At 40.0% G+C, this 19,814-nt stretch overlaps 1 protein-coding gene across 2 annotated transcripts in view; it reads left to right on the top strand.

Annotated features, from left to right (window-relative positions):
- Window positions 1-19,814, top strand: part of SUGCT (succinyl-CoA:glutarate-CoA transferase) — a 583,247-nt gene that overhangs the window by 231,039 nt on the left and 332,394 nt on the right. For both annotated transcript variants that reach the window (XM_080665575.1, XM_080665574.1), the window contains exon 12: window positions 17,044-17,146. In XM_080665575.1, coding sequence (XP_080521701.1) covers window positions 17,044-17,146 — 103 coding nt within the window. The remainder of the gene's footprint in view (window positions 1-17,043; window positions 17,147-19,814) is intronic.

The raw sequence follows: 19,814 nt of genomic DNA, 5'->3' as shown, positions 1-19,814 counted from the left end.
TTAGTCATTCAACTTATACATTTTCCTTTCTTGATGGTATTTCTTTACTGTATTGTGAACTGTTTTTCTTTTCTCATTTGCTAACGTTGGAAAAAGAAAAATCCAGACTTTGGAATGTCTGAGTTTATTTAAGTCTCAGAACTCTTTTCAATTTAATGAAGGGAAACAAAAAAAGAAAATCAGAATGCTGGCCTGGATCTTCCTGATTTGGGATTGGCCCTTTTTGGTGGCCATTGCTATATACTGTACTTGGAAAATAAGAGTCATTGATGGTTCTCAGCTATTTTAAGCACATAAAAGTATAGAAATAAATTCTGAAATAAATTTAGAACTACCAGACAGAGAGAAATTGTGAGAAACGTAATTGTTTTATAAAAATTTAACATGCTATTTTCTAAAGTAGATTAAGAGAAGAGGATATATTTAGTATATTTAATGAGGTAGAAGTAGTAGATATGTGTCACACTTGCATACTCAGCTAACAGAGAGCATATATTCTTTTCTAGTTTCTAAGGGACATTTACAAACACCAATTACAGACTAGGTCACAAAGAATATCTTACTGAGCTTCAAAAAAGTAAACTAAGCCACAATGAAATATTTCAGAAATCAATAACTAATTTAAATATACAAGCATAGGTATAACTTTAAGACAGTGTTGTATGCAAAAAAAAAAAAAAGATAAAAAATTTAAAATCTTAAGTAACTATTGCCTTACAGCATACTATCCTAGAACTTACTGCTTTAAAATGGGTTGGGAAGTTTTTTTCTTAAAGGACTAGAGAGTAAATATTTTAGGCTTTCTTGTTAACTCTACCATTGTAGCAAGATAACAACCATAGACAATACTTAGTGAGTGAATGTGACTGGGTTCCAGTGCAATTTTATTTATGGACACTGAAATTTGAATTTCACATAGTTTTCATGTCTTATGAGATATTCTTCTCTTGACTTCTGTCAACCATTTAAAAATGTAAAATCCATTTTCAGCTCAAGGATTCTACAAAAACAGAATAAATGTGGCCCATGTGGCCCTGTCTTGAAACAATGATTTATTATTTTTTATGTTTCTAAGGTTTTTTTGGTGGTACTGCTGGATTTTAGGGGGTCCACTTATATAGTTGTTTTCAGCTTCAGGGGTGAGGAACCTTTTTTCTGCCAAGGGCCATTTGGATATTTGTAACATCATTGGCGGGCCATACAAAATTATCACCTTAAAAATTAGCCTGCTATATTTGGTCAAACATTTAATTATCTCACCCCTAATGCCTTGGCCGGCAGGGCCACACCTAACGATTTCTCAGGCCTTAGATGGCCCGGGAGCCGGATATTCCCACCCCTGCAACCAAAGCCTAGTTTAGAACACATCCCTCACTCTCTTCAATTCTCTGGTTATCTGGGCTGGAAAGTCCAGGATGGCTTCACTCGCATATCTGGTTGGTGCTGCTCGTGATTACATGGAGTGACTTGGCTCTCTTCACCTTTTTCATTCTTCAGGCTGGAAAGACTTTCTTACATGGTACTCTTTGAACACCTTTTCACCAGGCAAAGGCAGAAGCCACAGGCCTCTTGATGTCTGGGCTCCAGAACTTGAATTGTCCCTTCCATCACATTTTATTAGTCAAGTTTAAACTGAAGACAAATAGTTTATTCTTTCAGAGAATTTCTTACAACCTAAATATGCTAGTGTGTATTATGAATCCCTACGGAGAAATAGTAAATAGTGACTATTTCTTATATGCCTAGAGAAACTGTCTTTTCTTCTTCCTCTTCTAGTATCCCAAACATCTATTAGCATATCAAGTGATGCTAGTGTGTCTGGGAACACAATTTGGGAAATAAGAGTATATAATTTAACATAATTTAAGAAAGTAAATTCTAAAATAATAGCAAATAGAATAATTATAATATCCTATCTAATAAAAGAGTAATATGCAAATTGACCGTCACTCCAACACACAAGATGACTGACCCCATGTGGACACAAGATGGCCACCACAAGATGGACAGCAGGGGAGGGCAGTTGGGAGGACCAGGCCTGCAAAGGAGGGCAGTTGTGGGCGATCAGGCCAGCAGGGGAGGGCAGTTGGGGGTGACCAGGCTGACAGAGGAGGGAAGTTGGGGGTGACCAGGCCTGCAGAGAAGGGCAGTTGGGGGAGACCAGGCCTGCAGGGGAGAGCAGTTGGTGGGGACCAGGTCTGCAAGGGAAGGCAGTTGGGGCAATCAAGCCTGCAGGGGAGGGCAGTTAGGGGTGACCAGGTTGGCAGAGGAAGGAAGTTGGGGGCAACCGGGCCTCAGGGAAGGGCAGCTAGGGGGGACCCAGGCCTGCAGGGGAGGGCACTTGGGGGTGGGGGACAAGACCAGCAGGGGAGAGCAGTTAGGGGCGATGAGGCTGGCAGGGGAGGGCAGTTGGGGGTGACGGGGTCGGCAGGGGAGGGCAGTTGAGAGGACAAGGCCTGCAAAGGAGGGCAGTTGTGGGTGATCAGGCCAGCAGGGGAGGGCAGTTGGGGGGGACCAGGCCTGCAAAGGAGGGCAGTTGGGGGTGACCAGGCTGGCAGAGGAAGGAAGTTGGGGGGGACCAGGCCTGCAGGGGAGGGCAGTTGCAGGGGACCAGGCCTAGAGCGAGGGCAGTTGGGGTGACCAAGCCTGCATGGAAGGGCAGTTGGGGGGACCAGGGCTGCAGGGGAGGGCAGTTTGGGGGGACCCAGGCCTGCAGGGAGGGCAGTTGGGGGTGGGGGACCAGACCAGCAGGGAAGAGCAGTTAGGGGTGATGAAGCTGGCAGGGGAGGGCAGTTGGGGGTGACAGGGTCGGCAGGGGAGGGCGGTTGGGGGGGTCCAGGCCTGCAGGGGAGGGCAGGTGGGGGGGACCAGGCCTGTAGGGGAGGGCAGTTAGGGGTGACCAGGCTGGCAGGGGAGGGCAGTTAGGGGCAAACTGGCTGGCAGCGGAGCCATTAGGCATTGATCAGGCTGGCAGGGGAGTGGTTAGGGGGTGTTAAGGCTGGCAGGCAGAAGCGGTTAGGGGCAATCAGGAAGGCAGGCAGGCGAGCAGTTGGGAGCCAGCAGTCCTGGATTGTGAGAGGGATCCCAGACTGGAGAGGGTGCAGGCTGGGCTGAGGGACACACCCCTCCTCCCCGCCCCCCCCATGCACAAATTTCATGCACTGGGCTGCTAGTATTATTATAATATATTTATATATATATATAACATAATAATGATAACAAATCAGAACTTATTTCAGGTATTAACATTATAGGAAACCTAGGAGTTGAATTTGCATAGGATTTTTGAATTTTACTGATGTAGTTGTTGGATTAGACTGGATTATCCTAATATATAAAAAGCCAGGGGCTGTCACAATGAAACAACTAGATGGATGACTGAACACAGGCTGTGTGGGGTGACAAGGCTGGCAGGGGAGTTAGTGAGGGATGACCAAATGACTGAACAGCAGGCTTCGTGGGGCGACCAGGCCGGTGGGGGGAGCAGTGAGGGGCAACCAGGCCAGCGGGGGGGTGGGGGAGGCAGTAAGGGGCAACCAGTACAGCGGGCGGGGGGCAGTTGGGGGTGACCAGGCTGGCAGGGGGACAGTTGGGGGTGACCAGGCTGGCAAGGGGGGCATTGGGGTGTGACCAGTTCAGTGGGGGTGGGGGCAGTAAGGGGTGACCAAGCTGGCAGGGGAGGCAGTTAGGAGCAATCAGGCTGGCAGAGGGGGGCAGTTGGTGGTGACCAGGCCAGCAGGGAGGCAGTTATGGATGATCAGGTTGGCAGGCAGAGGCAGTTAGGAGTGATCAGGCTGGCAGGGGAGGCAGTTAGGGGTGATCAGGCAGGCAGGCAGGTGAGCAGTTAAGAGCCAGTAGTCCAGATTGTAAGAGGGATGTCTGACTGCCAGTTTGGCCTAAACTGGCATTTGGACATCCCCTGAGGGGTCCCGGATTGGAGAGGGTGCAGGCTGGGCTGAGGGACACCCCCCCCCCGCCCCCATGCATGAATTTCGTGCACTGGGCCTCTAGTCTTATAAGCTTTTGGTCATTGAGGACAAAGAACAAGATAGAATATAAAGGTCAAAATAAAGGGAAGAATTTATTCTTCCAGTCATTAGTTCATGTTCTTAATTTCACTTTGTGTGAATATCAAGATAGAAGGTATCTTGGCTATTTTTCTAACTTTTATATTATTCTGGGTGAAAGCTAAATTTTTATAATTACATATTGTACATATTTTCAGTTAAGTTTTCTCTCTAATAAATTAATTGAGAAAGTTGCATATTTTCCTTGCTTTGACTTTGGAAGGGAAAGTGTAAACTTGGTTTAGAGGGGAAAGGACCATGTCTTTTGTTTGTGTGCTATAAATCTTTTCAATTTTTAGCGGGAGATAGAATGTTTTGATGAATCACAGTCCACCAGTGAATTTTGTGTGCCATAAGTAGCAGACTCTACTAACAATTTGTACATCATTTTTATGGTTGTTTACTGCATTGTTCAATAAAATTTATATACTTATTTTAACAATAACCATACAAAGCATGTTAAAGCAACAAGTTCATGCAAAAGCTACAAATTAGAGAAATGTCAATAATTTTATGATAGTTGGTTACCTTATTTTACTAAATATGTCAGTTTATTCAACAGTAGCAGTTGAATGTGACATCTGATGATTAAAATGTTGTTTTTCAGTGTGGTAAATTAACTAAAAAAGTAATGTTTCATTTAGGATACTTTTAAAAATAGCCTTTCTTTTTCCCATTCCCAAGGTGTTTCTAATCTGAATTGTTCATCTGTAAGATAGCAGCACCTTAGCATTAGTGAATTCTCAACAGCACTTTTTAGCATCCCCTAAATGTACTCCTGGAATTAGAAGAGTGTGACTGTGACCTACAAACACAGCAAAACTGGTGGCGTGATTTAATTAGGCACATGAAATAGTTTTCCAGTTTGTTAGCCCAGGCTGATTTATATTTCTAACTACCAAGAGCTCCCTTTGAGCACATCCAAAAAGCAAATTAATTAATGAACTTACTCTTCTCAGATATATTCTTGAGAATGAATCAGTTTTGTAATTTGGTCCTGGGAGTCCGCGGGGTTGGGCTGATGGGGTTGGGCAAAGACCTAAATTTTACTCGCCTTGTAGTGATTAAGTTTAAAATTCCCGTCTCATATTGCTCTTCCATTGTTTTGCCATTTTCCTCCCCTTTCTTTCCCAGCTACTATTGGGCTTGGCTGGTGGCCTGGAGGAAAATCATGCTAGCCTCTTTTATTTTTCTCCAAGTCATGCTCTAGTTCAGCTCATAACATAAAATCATCACAGAATGTATAATTAATGCCAGAACTATCTAGGGTATGCTTAAAGATAAATTATTTAAATTCTTAAACTAATTAAATAATTACTTAAATTTAGTAGAAGATTTAAAAGTGATTCAAAAATAGCATAGGGAGGTATCTTAGTTTGGGTTTTCCCAAAAGCAGACCCTGATCCAGGGACTTGGGTACAGGTAATTTATTAGGGAAATGATCTCAAGAAATACAAGTGAACACTGGGGAGAGTGAGGCCTAGAAGGGTGCATTGACGGCAGGCTGCCATTGTGGGCAGCTGGGGCTCCATTGTGCTGGGGATACCGAAAACTGTGTGGCACATTCTTCAGAATCATCTCACCACAGGATGGGGAAGCTGGGGCATTCATCCGCCAGCTCCTATTTCCCCATGTTTGAGGATTGCCACTGCAGGTGCAGCCCAGCAAACTCCAGGGTGTTGGAGAAAGCTCACATACAAGGAAGAGATGCAGCAGTTTGAGATGGGAAGCTGGCGGCAGGCTGAAATGGTCTGTAAATCGCTGCAGTAGAATTTATGTTGGTCAAGGGCACATGGGATAGAACACCTACAGCCTCTGCAATTGTTGGTGTCAGAGAACAAGAAAGGCTGAGTAGAATCATGGTTAACCTAAGTTGAAACTTGAATTAGGCTGCTCAGCTTTCAATACTGTCCTGTCCTATTAGTTGTAAGATATTTGGCAAGCTGTGTGACTTCTATGTTTCAGATTTTTTTTTTACAGTAAATTTGGGATAATAATAATAATCCTTATGTCTAGAATTGTTGGAGAATTAAATGAGTGAATGTAGCAAAGGTAAAACTCTCAGAAGCGTGCCTGGCATATGGGAAGCCCTTGATAAGTTTACTAATTGTAGGGATCTGGCTGGGCAGCAGTATAGGAGGGTGGTGGTTACTTTGTATGGTGTAACAGAGTTCTGTTAATGAAATGTACATTTCTGTCTTCTTTGGCAGACATGAGGCATGTTGACTTGCATTTAGTACTAACAACGAAAACACCTTCAAACAAACAAACGCTTCCTCTGTTTTAGTGAAAGATGCCAACATCTAGGGGTTCCCTCCTAGGCTTTCCCCCTTGAAAAAAGAGCGAAGCCAGTTCCTGATGCCACCCCTACCCCAATTTCACTGTGGCCCAGTTGGCCAGGAGCTGGGGCTGCCCTGGAGGGAAACTATCTACCCTAAGTTTGGACCAGAGACTGACACCCAAAGAACAAATGAAACAAGTACAAAGGGCTCAGTTTGCGTTTTCTTTCCCTGTTTTGTTTTGTTTAAACCTAAGTATGAAGGTTCTGAGACAACAGCATGGACAGCATCACTCTCCCCAGAGACCAGAGGGCCCGTGCCTGCTACAGTGTTTCGCTGTGCGCATGTCTCCTCTGTGGGCAGGTGGCACCTTCAGTCACCTCTGTCACCCAGTGACCCAAAAGTGACCACCCAGGGCACGTCACTCTTGAGGGCCCTTGAGCCATTGGTGCACAGATGGTTGTAAATGAATCTGCAGCAGGGAGGTTGTTGTCTTTGTTCCTGGGTCCATTGGGGTGGCCAGCCTTTGTGCCTTCAGGTTCAGATGGAGAAGGCCACCTCTGAGCCCTCAGACAGAAGGAAGTGGGGGTGGCCAGGGCTGCTTCTGAGCTCCCCTCCTCTGAACTCTGCAGATGTTAAAGCTGTCAGCCACCCCTCAACGTTTATCTGTGGCAAATTGCAGGGGAGGTTTCTCTGAGAGGGACGTGGCCAGGTGCAGTCCAAGCTGGCCCTGGGTTTCTGGAGAAGGCGCAGCAGAAGGCAAAGGCTTGGGCCCTGTGGGCACTGCTAGGCATTTCCCCTAGAAGGGTCTCCCATGATTTTTTTTTCCTTGTGGACACCAAAGAGAAGACAAGTAGGTGGCTCTTTTAACCAGCTTTCCAGGTTTCTGCCACTTCAGAGTTTCCCCCCAAAGTCTTACCTTATTTAGAAGAGAATAAAAAGATAACAATGTAAAAAAAAAAGGATCAATGGGAGGCCGTTTGCAGAGGCAGATTCTGGGGTGAACGTGAATCGCTGTCTTCTAACATTTATGGCATTAGTTTTCAGCTGGGAGGAATCTTAGTATCTCCATCAAAGGGAGGAGGCCAGGGAGGATGGAGAAAGAGCAGGAAGAATGGGAAGCGGAGTCCTTATTCAGCTATTTCCCAATGTGAGGCGAGTGGCTGCTGAGAGGACTGTGCACCCTGGCAGAGCGCTTCCTGCACTGTGTCCGTGCAAAGGCAGGCTGGGTGACCATTCTTCCGGGTTTCCAGTGCTGGAGGAAATGGCCAGTAAAATTCATTTCGCCTTTGGGATCCTTTGAAATCAAATACAACATTTTATAGCCTATAACTCTTTTTTCTTTATACCATTTTCATTTTAGTGTATTGTGTACACTAAGAACATAACGTTTTCTTTTCTGAGGCTATTCATTCATGGAAGACACCAGATGAAGAAATGAGTAAATCTGGGAAGCCATGGATTTTCATACTTCATTTGAAAATTTCCTTTCTTTAATGGATTTAAATTTAGTAGAGATATATTACAAATGGAGTTTTGAAACAGGAAAATTAAGGAAAGCAAAATTGGTCTTTTGCTTCCCTTTACCATATATTGGGACTTAGATTATGTTTAGTGTGGTGCTGATGGTCTAAATGTGCATTTTAACTGACTTTGGGGACTCTTAGAGATGGGCCTCATAAATCACCTAGGTGATACATTTTAATACAGTGCACAACTGGGTTAAAAGTAATAAAAAGATGCCTGATGGTCAAAGGAAAAGAGATTGAATTTGACCGGGAAAAAAGAATAAAAATTGGATCACAAATGAGTGTCTTGTGAGCTCTAAATGGCATCTGACTAGCAGTCTATAAGGAAGCTTCTTCAAATATCTTAAAAATAGTACCAGTAAACTTCAGGTAAGATGGTGGTGTCAGAGGCAGCATAGTTTATGGATCTTCCCAAGTGTCCATATAAAAACAGATAGAGCTACTAGAGAACAAGATTGGAAAAATCATGGAAAACATTTAAAACAAAATGACAAGGAATTCACTTGTACCCCAAAGAGTGGGAACAAACCAATCAAAAACCATAAGAAAGCATGAGATGAGCATTTGTAAGGAAAAATAGAGCAAAGCACTGGGGTCTCTAATGGACCAAAGAACAAGTCCCAAATAGTCTACAGGTGATCTTTGGAAGGCACAGGGCAAATTTGTCACTAGCAATTACAACTAGGAAGGGAGTGCAGGGGGTTCCTGGTAATATCCGAGAGACTGGGGCGGTATAGCTTCTATTTTTATTGTTTAAAGTATTACAAATAGTAGTACATATGTCTCCTTTTTCCCCCATTGACCTTCCCCCGGCCTCCCCTACCCCCCGGCACATGTGTTGGGGGGTAAGAGATCAACCGAAGGACTTGTATGCATGCATATAATCATAACCAATGGACACAAGACACTGGGGGGTGGGGTGGGGTGAGGGCATGTGCGATATAGCTTCTTGAAAACCACCCTCTACTAGAGAAACTAATGAAATAAAAATTAAGCAGGAAATGGATAAGAGACATAAGGACAGAAAAGGTACAAATAAACCTAATAGAGAGGAAGAGCCTCAAGAAGTTTTGAAAAGCAAATTACCGTATATATATTCTTATCACCACACAAGAAAACTGAAGAGGGATTTCTGTGATGGTAGAAAGGCTATTTGAACAAAGTCTCCTTCTAAAAGTTCAGGAAAAGCTAATTTGATATAAAAAACAAAAAGTAACACCCTAGCTGGTTTGGCTCAGTGGATAGAGCGTCAGCCTGTGGAGTGAAGGGTCCCAGGTTCGATTCCGGTCAAGGGCTCATGCCCGGGTTGCGGGCTTGATCCCCGGTGGGGGCCGTGCTGGAGGCAGCCGATCAATGATTCTCTCTCATCATTGATCTTTCTCTCTCTCTCCCCCTCTCCCTTCCTCTCTGAAATCAACAACAACAACTATATATATATATATATATATATATCAACAGAAAAGTGCAGAGATCAAATCTTATTCAAGATTATTATAAGATACAAAAGGGATAAGCAGAATAATATCCTTATTGACTTCCCATTTTATGTTTGCAATGATGCTGCTTAGACTGTGCAGATAGTCATATCAAAGCTGGTTAGGCCAAAAACCGTTATAATCTATCACCTGTACTTCACAGAACAGAATGTGTTTCTGAGCTGTGAATGATGATTTGTATGGATGAGAATTATTAATGTGGTAATAATTAGTGTGGATCTTAAGACATAGTGGCTACTTCTCCTAGTAAGTGTCCCACTGAGTTTAAGAGCCAGTTGTATTGAAAAGTCCTGAGCAACTCTGAACCAGAAGGTGGTGATTGGGTTTCCTGCATATACTCTTCTTACTCCCTACATTGTGTGGCCTATGAATTGACACGCAGACAAAGGAGACAGCTAGTGAATGCTAGGGGAAAAAAAAGATAACTTCAGCCATAATTTATCAGTAATGTGTAGAGATAAATACCTAAGAGGAAATAAGGTCTGAGGAAATTACAGGAAATATTAAATCTATTATTCTGTTTACGGTAGAAATGCCGACCAACAAATTCCAGCTGTTTCTCTGTGGGTTATGGAAGTGTCACAAGTCTGTTTATAGTTAACTGCATTGTAGACTCCAGCCTGGGTCTTAAGGAATCTCTTTGGCTGGGTTTGGCTTTACTTAGATTTGTCTAAAGAGACATTTTCCTATTGGCAATACATTTATGGACTGTAGCCCTGTACCAACTTTTTATTTCCATAACTTCTATTTTAATTTCTTCTCCCACCTTGCCAACAGTTTGCCTCACCAGAAATCTTAGCATAGTTTTATTTATTTAGCATTTATGTAGCACTTACTAGTACAATGCACCTTTAAAGTATTAATATTTTAATTTTTCATGACAAGCTTAAGAGCTAGATACTATTTTTTAAACCAACTTGAAAAGCAATCTTAAAGGACAAAGAATAATGAAGTAAATAAAGCTAAAGACAATCAAAAGGCTAGGAGAAGAAATTTGGAATGCATATAGCTAGTAAAGGATTTGTATGTAGGGTACTTCAACTCTGAGAATGAAGGTACCTGGCGAGAAGGGCTCCAAAGAGGACACTAGACATATGAAAATATGCTCAGTGACACTAATCATCAGAGAAATGCAAATAAATACCACAGTGAGATATAAGTTCACATTTGTCAGAATGGCTATTATCAATAAATCAACCGACAATAAAGTGTTGGCCAAGATATGCAGCACTGTTGGTGGTAATGCAAACTGGTGTACCCACTGTGGAAAGCAGTTTGGAGTTACCTCCACAAATTGAAAATGGAACTACCTCATGACCTAGTTATTCCACTTCTGGGAATTCATCTTAAGAACTGAAACACTAATTATAAAAAAAATATATGCATCTCTATGTTCATTGTAGCATTATTTACAACTAGAGGCCCGGTGCATGAAATTCGTACATGGTGGGGGTGTGTGTCCCTCAGCCCAGCTTGCACCCTCTCCAAACTGGACCCCTCAAGGGATGTCTGACTGCCCATTTAGGCCCGATCCTACTGATAGGATCGGGCCTAAATGGGCAGTCGGACATCCCTCTCACAATCCAGGACTGCTGGCTCCCAACTGCTCACCTGCCTGCCTTCCTGATTGCCCCTAACCATTTCTGCCTACCAGCCTGATCACTTCCTAACCATTCCCTTGCCAGCCTGATTGATGCCTAACTGCTCCCCTGCCAGCCTGATTGCCCCTAACTGCCCTTCCCTGCAGGCCTGGTGCCCCCTAACTGCCCTCCCCTGAAGGCCTGGTCCCCCCCCCACAATTGCCCTCCCTTGCAGGCCTGGTCCCCCCCAACTTCTCTCCCCTGCAGGCCTGGTCACCCCTAACTGCCCTCCCCTGCAGGCTTGATCGCCCCCAACTACCCTCTCTTGCAGGCCTGGTCCCTCCCAACTGCCCTCCCCTGCTGGCCTGATCACCCACAACTGCCCTCCCTTGCAGGCCTGGTCCCTCCCAACTGCCCTCCCCTGCTGGCCATCTTGTGTCCACATGGAGACAGCCATCTTTGACCACATGGGGGCAGCAATCTTGTGTGTTGGAGTGATGGTCAATTTGCATATTACTCTTTTATTAGATAGGATAGAGGCCTGGTGCACGGGTGGGGGCTGGGTGGTTTGTCCTGAAGGGTGTCCCGGATCAGGGTGGGGGTTCCCTTGGGGCATGGGGCGGCCTGGGCAAGGGGCCTGTGGTGGTTTGCAGGCCGGCCATGCCCCCCGGTATCTGGGATTTATTTATCTTCTGTAATTGAAACTTTGTAGCTTTGAGTGGAGGCCAGGCAGGCTAGGGCGGGCAGGAAACTTGGCTTCCTCCATTGCCAGGGGGCAACCCAAGCCTCCTGCTCTCTCCAGCTCCATGGCTGCTGCCATTTTTGTTGGGATTTATTTATCTTCTATAATTGAAACTTTGTATCCTTGAGCAGAGGCCAGGGCCAGCCAGGGAGGGAGGGAAGCTTGGCTTCCTCCATCGCCAGGGGCAACCCAAGTCTCCTGCTCTCTCCAGCTCCATGGCTGCCACCATTTTTATTGGGATTTATTTATCTTCTATAATTGAAACTTTGTAGCCTTGAGTGGAGGCCAGGGCCGGACAGGGTAGGTGGGAAGCTTGGTTTCCTCCATCGCTGGGGGCAACCCAAGCCTCCTGCTCACTCCAGATCCATGGGGGCCGCCATCTTAGTGAGTTAATTTGCATACTCACTCCTGATTGGCTTGTGGGCATGGCTTGTGGGCGTAGCAGAGGTATGGTCAATTTGCATGTTTCTCTTTTATTAGATAGGATAGCCAAGTTTTAGAAGCAGCCCAAGTGTGCATCAGTAGATGAGTGGGTTAAAAGCTGTGGTATTTTTACACAATGGAATACTACTTGGCCATAAAAAAGACTGAAATCTTACCCTTTGCAACACATATCTGGACCTGGAGACCATTATGCTAAGTGAAATATCCCTGCAGAGATAGATAAGTACCATATGATTTCCACTCATAGGTGGAATCTAATGAATGAAATAAACTAGCAAATGAAATAGAAACAGATTCATAGATAGAGAACAGATTGACATCTGTCAGAGGGGAGGATGTTTGAAAAAGGTGAAGGGATTCAGCAAAAAAACCCCAACAAACAAACTCATAGACACAGACTACTGATTAGCAGAGGAAAATGAGGATGGGGGGGAAGCAGAAGAGGATATAGGGAGGATAAATGAGAATGGAAGGAATCTTGGTTTGTGTGGTGAACAAACAATACAATATACAGATTATGTATATAGAATTGTGCACCTGAAACCTATATAATTTGATTAGCCAATTTCCCCCCCTATAAATTCAATAAAAGGTGGGAAAAAAGAAAAGAGTTCAGCTGAAAAATGGACAAAAGATATGAAGAGAAAAGAAAGACTAGAAAGAAAAATATCTGAAAGCTTGTAAACTGATAAATATGTTCATTTTCTCCATTTGTGAGAAATGCAACTTAAAGTTACCACTTCTATTAGATTGGCAAAACTTTAGTCTGACAATAACAACTTGGTAAGAACCTAAGGACATTGAACATGGCAGAAGCACAAATTGGCATCAACCACTTTGTAGAGAAATTTGGCAAAATCTAAGATAGCTAATGATGTGCCTGCTTTATGACTCTGCAATTCCACCTCTGTGTATAACTTAGGGAATCAATCCCACAGAACAGAGAAACTGGAAATAATATGCCATTTCTAGGAGAAAAAATAAATTTAGAATTATTTCACAGAAACGTGCCAAGTGGATAATAAAATGAATGAGCCAAATCTACATTTGTGAATATGGATAGATCCTAAAATTAAAATGTTTAATAAGAAAAGCGAGTTGCAGTATAAAGTTTAAGAACAAACATCTAAACAGATACACACACAAAATATATATACAATAACATGAACATAGAAATGCACATGAACTTTTTTGGATGGTGGTTACTTCTGAGAAGAAAAAGGGGGAAAAGGTTAAGGAGAGGTACAAAAGGGACTTTGCCTGTGTCTGTACCATTTTGTTTCTTAGTAAAAGATATTAAGCAAATATGCTAAGATGTTAACATTTTAACAATGTGGGTGGATGAGGGGATAAACGTACTTATATTATTTTCTATCGTTTCCTAGTCATACACTTCTTTTGGGCTTGTTCGAAAGGTTTCACAATAATAAAATAAAAATATAAATTTAATAAATTAAAAACTAACTCTCATGGGTAAAGTCCTGGATTTTCTTTCAAAAATATTTGGGAAAGGTTGTTATATTGAGATAAACTTCCAAAAACCTTTACGTTATGTGAACAGCATCTTTTCCCAAAGCTTTATATTCAGTTATTACTGGTTTATAGTGTAATGTGTTTTGCAATTCTTCATTGTTTTTTGTTAAGTCTATGTAAGATGTTTACTTAGCTTTTTCACAAAATTATTTGGAGTTTAAAGGCACAGCTTTCTGGGTCTAGTCATCTGTACATCGAGAAAGTTGGTATGTTAAGAGGATGAAACTAATGTGTGCAAATTTTAAAATATTATGGGTTTTTGTTATACAAATATCAAAAGTTATTTTTAGAAAACTGTGGTTGGCATTTCTACAACCCTACCATAGAGACAGTATAGCAAAAAGAAGAGGGTTTTTTAAAAGTTAAATGTTGATGTTAAGAAGTTTAAACTCAAGAAAATTAACCTTAATGTAGCAGTGTTTCATCTACCTAAATGATGCTGTCTGAATAACAATACCCAATCTGGCATCAAGTAAATTCAAAAAAATCTAGAACTAAATATAGGATTTAATTTAGTAAAATCACAATTAAGTATGAATTGGTATTTTTTTATATATAGATATATGTATTTTTATTGATTTCAGAGAGGGAGAGGAAGAGAGATAAATAGAAGCATCAGTGATGAGAGAGAATCATCAATAAGCTGCCTCTTGTACACCCTTCCCTGGGGATCAAGCCTGAAACCGGGCATGTGTCCTGACCTGGAATCGAACTGTGACCTCCTGGTTCAGAGGTCGAAGCTCAACCACTGAGCCACACCATCGAGACTCGAATTGTTTTTTGAGTTTCCTAGAGGAGGCTCTAGCTTTGAGGATCACTAAACTGGATCTAAGGACACTCTACTTGTCTTATCTTCCAGATTGTGTTTCCCTGTGATTTGGATCAGCTTTTTATAATTTTTTAGCAGAATTTTTGTGGCTGATAAAACATGCGCTTAATAACCTTTTTTTTTTTTTTTTGCATAGATAAAGGAAAGGATTCTACATCAGATTAGATCAAGAGATAGATTTTCAGAAGGAAATGACGGATATATCCTCTGGGAGGAGTGGAATGCAGACATGCTCTGTCTCTGAGTTTAAAGGCATCTATGAGCAATTCCACACCCACACCCACACAAATACGCAAACAGTGGTCACAACTGCATCTCCAGAAGCTGCCTTTCTCCCGTCTCATTTCCAAAGTGCATCCACTGTTTTCCATAACATAAAATAAATCCCTCTCTTTTGCCCAGTGGTGAAAAGCTTATATAAATACTAAAACTTCAACTATCCCCTTGAGCTTTCTCTTGGCAAGCCTGTAGCTATGGGTTTGTTTGGTTATTGACATATGTTTTCTGTGTAGATCTTCCAGGCCACTTGGGTGAGCCCAGTGGTGATAAATGTACTTGTCTGGAAAATTTAGCAGACTAATCATTATAACACTCTGTTTATGAAAACTTAAATAATTAACACTCTGAATGAAAAGGTTCTATATTTGAAGTATCTCTTTTATTCTTTCAACATACATCATTTTGATGATATATAATTATATAAATCTTCGAAAGTCTTAGCCAGGAGATGACTTTAACAGTCATTGAAAAGAAAATATGGATGTGAAGGATTGGTTAACGCAAGACATTTATTGCGGTGTTCCCATGAAGGAATGTTTTTCAATATTTGGGAGTGAAATATTTTATTGTGTACTAAATAGGGATAATTAACATTACTAATTTGTAATTAAAATTTATAATGAAAAAAATCTTTATTTCTCATAATGGGGAGGCATTATATTTAAAGACAATAACCAAGACATTCTGTAGCTATTTGTAGAATAAGTGGATGCAAGAATAGGATTAATTACATTCCTAAAATGTAATATTACCTACATAAAAATGATCAGATCCTTACTTATATGGAAATTTTAATGTAAAATAATAACATAAATTATTTTATATAAATATATAAACATTATAGTTCATGTAGTAGTCTATCTTTTAGAGAATACATTAATTCAAACTTTATTTTTTTTCTTTCTTTGTATCTACTAGAAGGCAATCAGAGAACTCTCCTCAAAGTTTTGATAGTGTTTTTACACTTTTTTCTATAGTGGAAGAAGTCCATTTCTCTAATATAATTTCCCATGGAATCTGTAGCTCTGAGATGAATTCTAGCTATGTATAAGAGAGTTGAGTAGAAGTCTCTGAATACTAAACATTTCTACTCTCTTTGCACTAGTGAAGTAATTTACTTGCTGCCAGTAATCTACCTTAGCTAATGCTTTTAAAAAACCTTTTCACCTTGATTGTTACTTTAAAAATAATTTGCTATTTTAACAATTAGCAATTCTAAAGTTCTTCATATATATAAACTATGAATGTCTTCGAGGATCCAAGTCTGTTCTGTTTTAAAAGAGAAGAAATATAAAACAGTAAATTTCATTAATGAATTAGGTTCCCTTTCCTCCCTTTAGAGAAAATGAAGAAAATAAAATAAGCATTTATGCCTATGAACTCCAGTTTTAAGTTATACTAAAAACAAAACAAAAGTAAAGGACTTTAATGAATTTGAGTGTTGTTGGCTAACCTGAGATATCAGTCTTTATAAGTAATGTCTAAATTTGTTCTGATTAGTAAGTCACAATATGGATAAATAACTAAGATTATTTTTAGTAATGGTTGTGGCTATTAAGTCTGATGCACTTTGAATGTAATGGTGATAAAACATGTTTTAAAACAACCACATTAGTTTATTTTTTGAGGAGTAATATAGTATATCAGTGTCTATGCCTGAGACCTAAAAAATACCTTGCCCAATAATATGATATTCTCAAAATTGCAATGATATTGTTTTTATAAGGAACTCAATGACACATTGAAACTCAATACCATTTTTCACATAATCTCTCTTCTCCAAGGGAATCTCTGTTAAAAAGTATTTACAGACAGAAATAGGAGGAATCACATCTCTAATCATGGGTTTTCAACAACTCTACCTGTTTGGCTACAATGCAACATAAGCCATTTCATATAGGCAACATTCTCTCAAAACTAGGAGCAAAGAAACTAGAAAACACTGCCATTACTGGTTGCTGCAAAAGAGGGTCACATGAGAAAAAAAGTTGTTACCTTTTCTAAAAAATAGGTATTTTTTTAATTCATTTCAGAGAAGCATGGAGATGGAGAGAGAAATAGAAATATCAATGATGAGAGAATCATCCATAGGCCACCTCCTACACACCCCCAGCCAGGGATTGAGCCTGAAACTTAGGCATGTGCCCCAACTGGGAATCAAACCATGATCTTTTGGTTTATAGGTTGATGCTCAACCACTGAGGAACGCTGGCCAGACACCTTCTTTAGAGTATAAAAATGCATCCTTTTTCGGTCTCTTTCTAGGTTTGAAGAAGAAATGACCAGCAAGTGGTTACATCTCTTTGAAGGCAGTAAGGTCCCCTATGGCCCAATAAACAATATGAAGAATGTATTTACAGAACCTCAGGTTTGCTTTTTGAAGTTTTTATTACACCATGATCAAAACAAAAATTTGCTTTTGTTTTCTATCCAGATTGATCATATAAATATAAATTAGTCATTAGTCTTACACTTTAATCATATAACTTTATATTTTACTGTTATGTTGAACTATGGGTATGAAATAGAAAGAATTAGAATTTAAAATGAGCTGTCTACAATCATACTTTTATGTTTACCAGATCTAACATATTTCTTCAGCCGCCACTACATAAAATTTCCAAGGTCAGGGCATTTTTCCCTTGAAAAATAGAAATATAGACCACTGAGATGTTGGGGTCAGACATTCAGAAAACATCCTCTATAAAAAGAAATATGAGAACTTTCACAGTTACAGCCTATTTCTTGTAATATGGTTCTCTTAAAGTGTACAAAGCAAGACAGTTAATTCTGCAAATGAGAGGCTTTTATATGCTTTGATTAATGTGTGTTATTCATGAAGAATAAATTGTATTTGAATAGAGATTTGATACATGCTCCTTAGTGGGGCCCAGGAAAAAGGGTCAACTGAAAAAACAACAACACAGTTCTTCTATAATATTGTTTAAATGGTTTTTTTAGATAGTGTCAAAATAATGTTTTTATTTTAATCAATATCATGGCAAGCAATTTATCATTTCTGAGATTCATATATTAATCCCCAAAGCTAGAAGAACTCCATTTCTCTGGGAAGGTTTCACTGTGATGATTTCTATATCTTATCAGTTTTCAAAGTTTTGAATTTCTAGATTTTTAAAAATTCTTTTGATTTATATAGTGACAGGTATTCTTTGAAATGAATTGTTGAAAATGGAATACACTTTTTAAGCTAAGAGAACTTTGTTGAAAACTGACCTAACCCTTTACTTTGGTACCTTTATCTTACATGAATATATATATTTAAAAGAAAATATATTGATTTAATTCAATGTTTACAATATTTACTGAAGAAAAAAAGTGAATGAATTCAGGAATTCTGCTCTGTGCTATTTTTCAGCCAAGACTGTGAGTACGGCAAGGCTTTGTCTATAATAAAACAACGAATGGTCAATAAGTATTTGAAATGAGGGAGCCCACTTGATACTCACTGAGTTTATGTGAACGGTTCCCCACCACATCAGCAAATTAATTCCTTGTGATTCCTTGTGGTGAGGTAGCAGTGCACACACTCTGAAAGTGGTAGACCAGACACCCCATCTTCTTACTTCATAACTTTGAATAAAAGGCAAATCTTTGGCTTTACGCTGTTCTGAGGTGGGGGAGGCAGGATGATTGGTTTTTATTGTTAATTTTCTGCTTAAAACTGATACAAAGCTGTGTAGGGCTTTACGTTTAAACTCATTTGTAGGGCATATTTCTCTGGAGATAATTCCTGAGAGTTTTTTTTAGCAGTTTTGTTGTTCCACTTGTATTTAATCAGGGGTAAAGTCATTAAGGTAAAGAATGTTACCATAAAAAAAATCATTAGATATATTCTAACATTACCTATTTTTTAGGCTTTGATGAAAAAGGATACACCCATCACCTTAAAATTGTTCACTTTATGGGCTGGTTCAAATTGAATATAGGATAATTAGAATTTTCATTCTCAATTTTCCCTTGTAGTTAAGTTTAATTATTTCAACTCTTTTTGACCTGCAAGAAATTTCTATTATTGGTCTATGGTATATTTCCAGTACTTAGCTCATTTCCTAAATGGAGAATGTTGAAATTATCTAAGCCAGGATACCATCTTTTCCTTCTACCCCCCAAAGACTCTGCAGACTGCCTTCTTACACACCAAAAAATAAATTCTAATTGCTACAATCCTAACCTCAAAAATTCTTAAGCATACAGTGATAGTTGTTGATAATTTTACTCTAGTTGCAAAAGTAGAGTTGGTCTCTTATACATAATTTTATTCTTCTATGGAATTTAAATGTTAAATTGTATGTATAAAATTTATCTGGATTTTTAGTAAGACTAGAGAGCAATGTAGTATTATTACATTTAAAAAATAACCAAAGGCAAATATGGCAGTTGTAAGTAGGACTTTTTTGCACAAGAGGCAAGGGCATTGTCTTTCCCCTGTGCTTAGAGATATTTGGCTCATTTAGACGGAAGTGCATATAATTTTGAATTTTGAAGGAATGTAGACTGTGAAAAAAAATGAGTGTTTTTCTTATTTGTGTAAAATAACTGATTTTACACAAATTTAAATAGGGCATCTAAAAGTAACTATTTTGATAGTTTATTCAAGAAACCTTTATTGTTGCTAATATACCAGGCTCAAGATATTTAGTATGAATTTGGTAATTTTCTTCCTTTCTGAAAAATTAATTCAAAATGGACTTCACTAGCAAGTACTCAATACATATCTGTTGATGCATGAATCAGCAAATGAATGAGTTGATTTTCTGCAAAGTATAGATTTTTCCAAATGATCCAGTGACTGACAAAGCTCTATCTATGGGCCTGGCTGAAAAGCCTTTGGTTGAAAAGCTCAGGGACTAAGCATAACGTAATGGTTAAGACCATGGAGTTCAAATTGATGGGCAGTTTTATAAACTTCCTAGGCTTCAGCTTCCTTGACTGGAAAGTGGTGAAATGGGACCTCTCCTTTATTGTTATAAATGGTAAATGAGATCATGTTGAGTAAGGACACATAGAAGGGACTG

The sequence above is a fragment of the Plecotus auritus genome (genome assembly GCF_963455305.1).
Source record: "Plecotus auritus genome assembly, chromosome: 4".
Lineage (NCBI taxonomy): Eukaryota > Metazoa > Chordata > Mammalia > Chiroptera > Vespertilionidae > Plecotus > Plecotus auritus.
The sequence above is the reverse complement of the archived record's forward strand: the minus strand, read 5'-3'. Positions and strand labels throughout refer to the sequence as shown.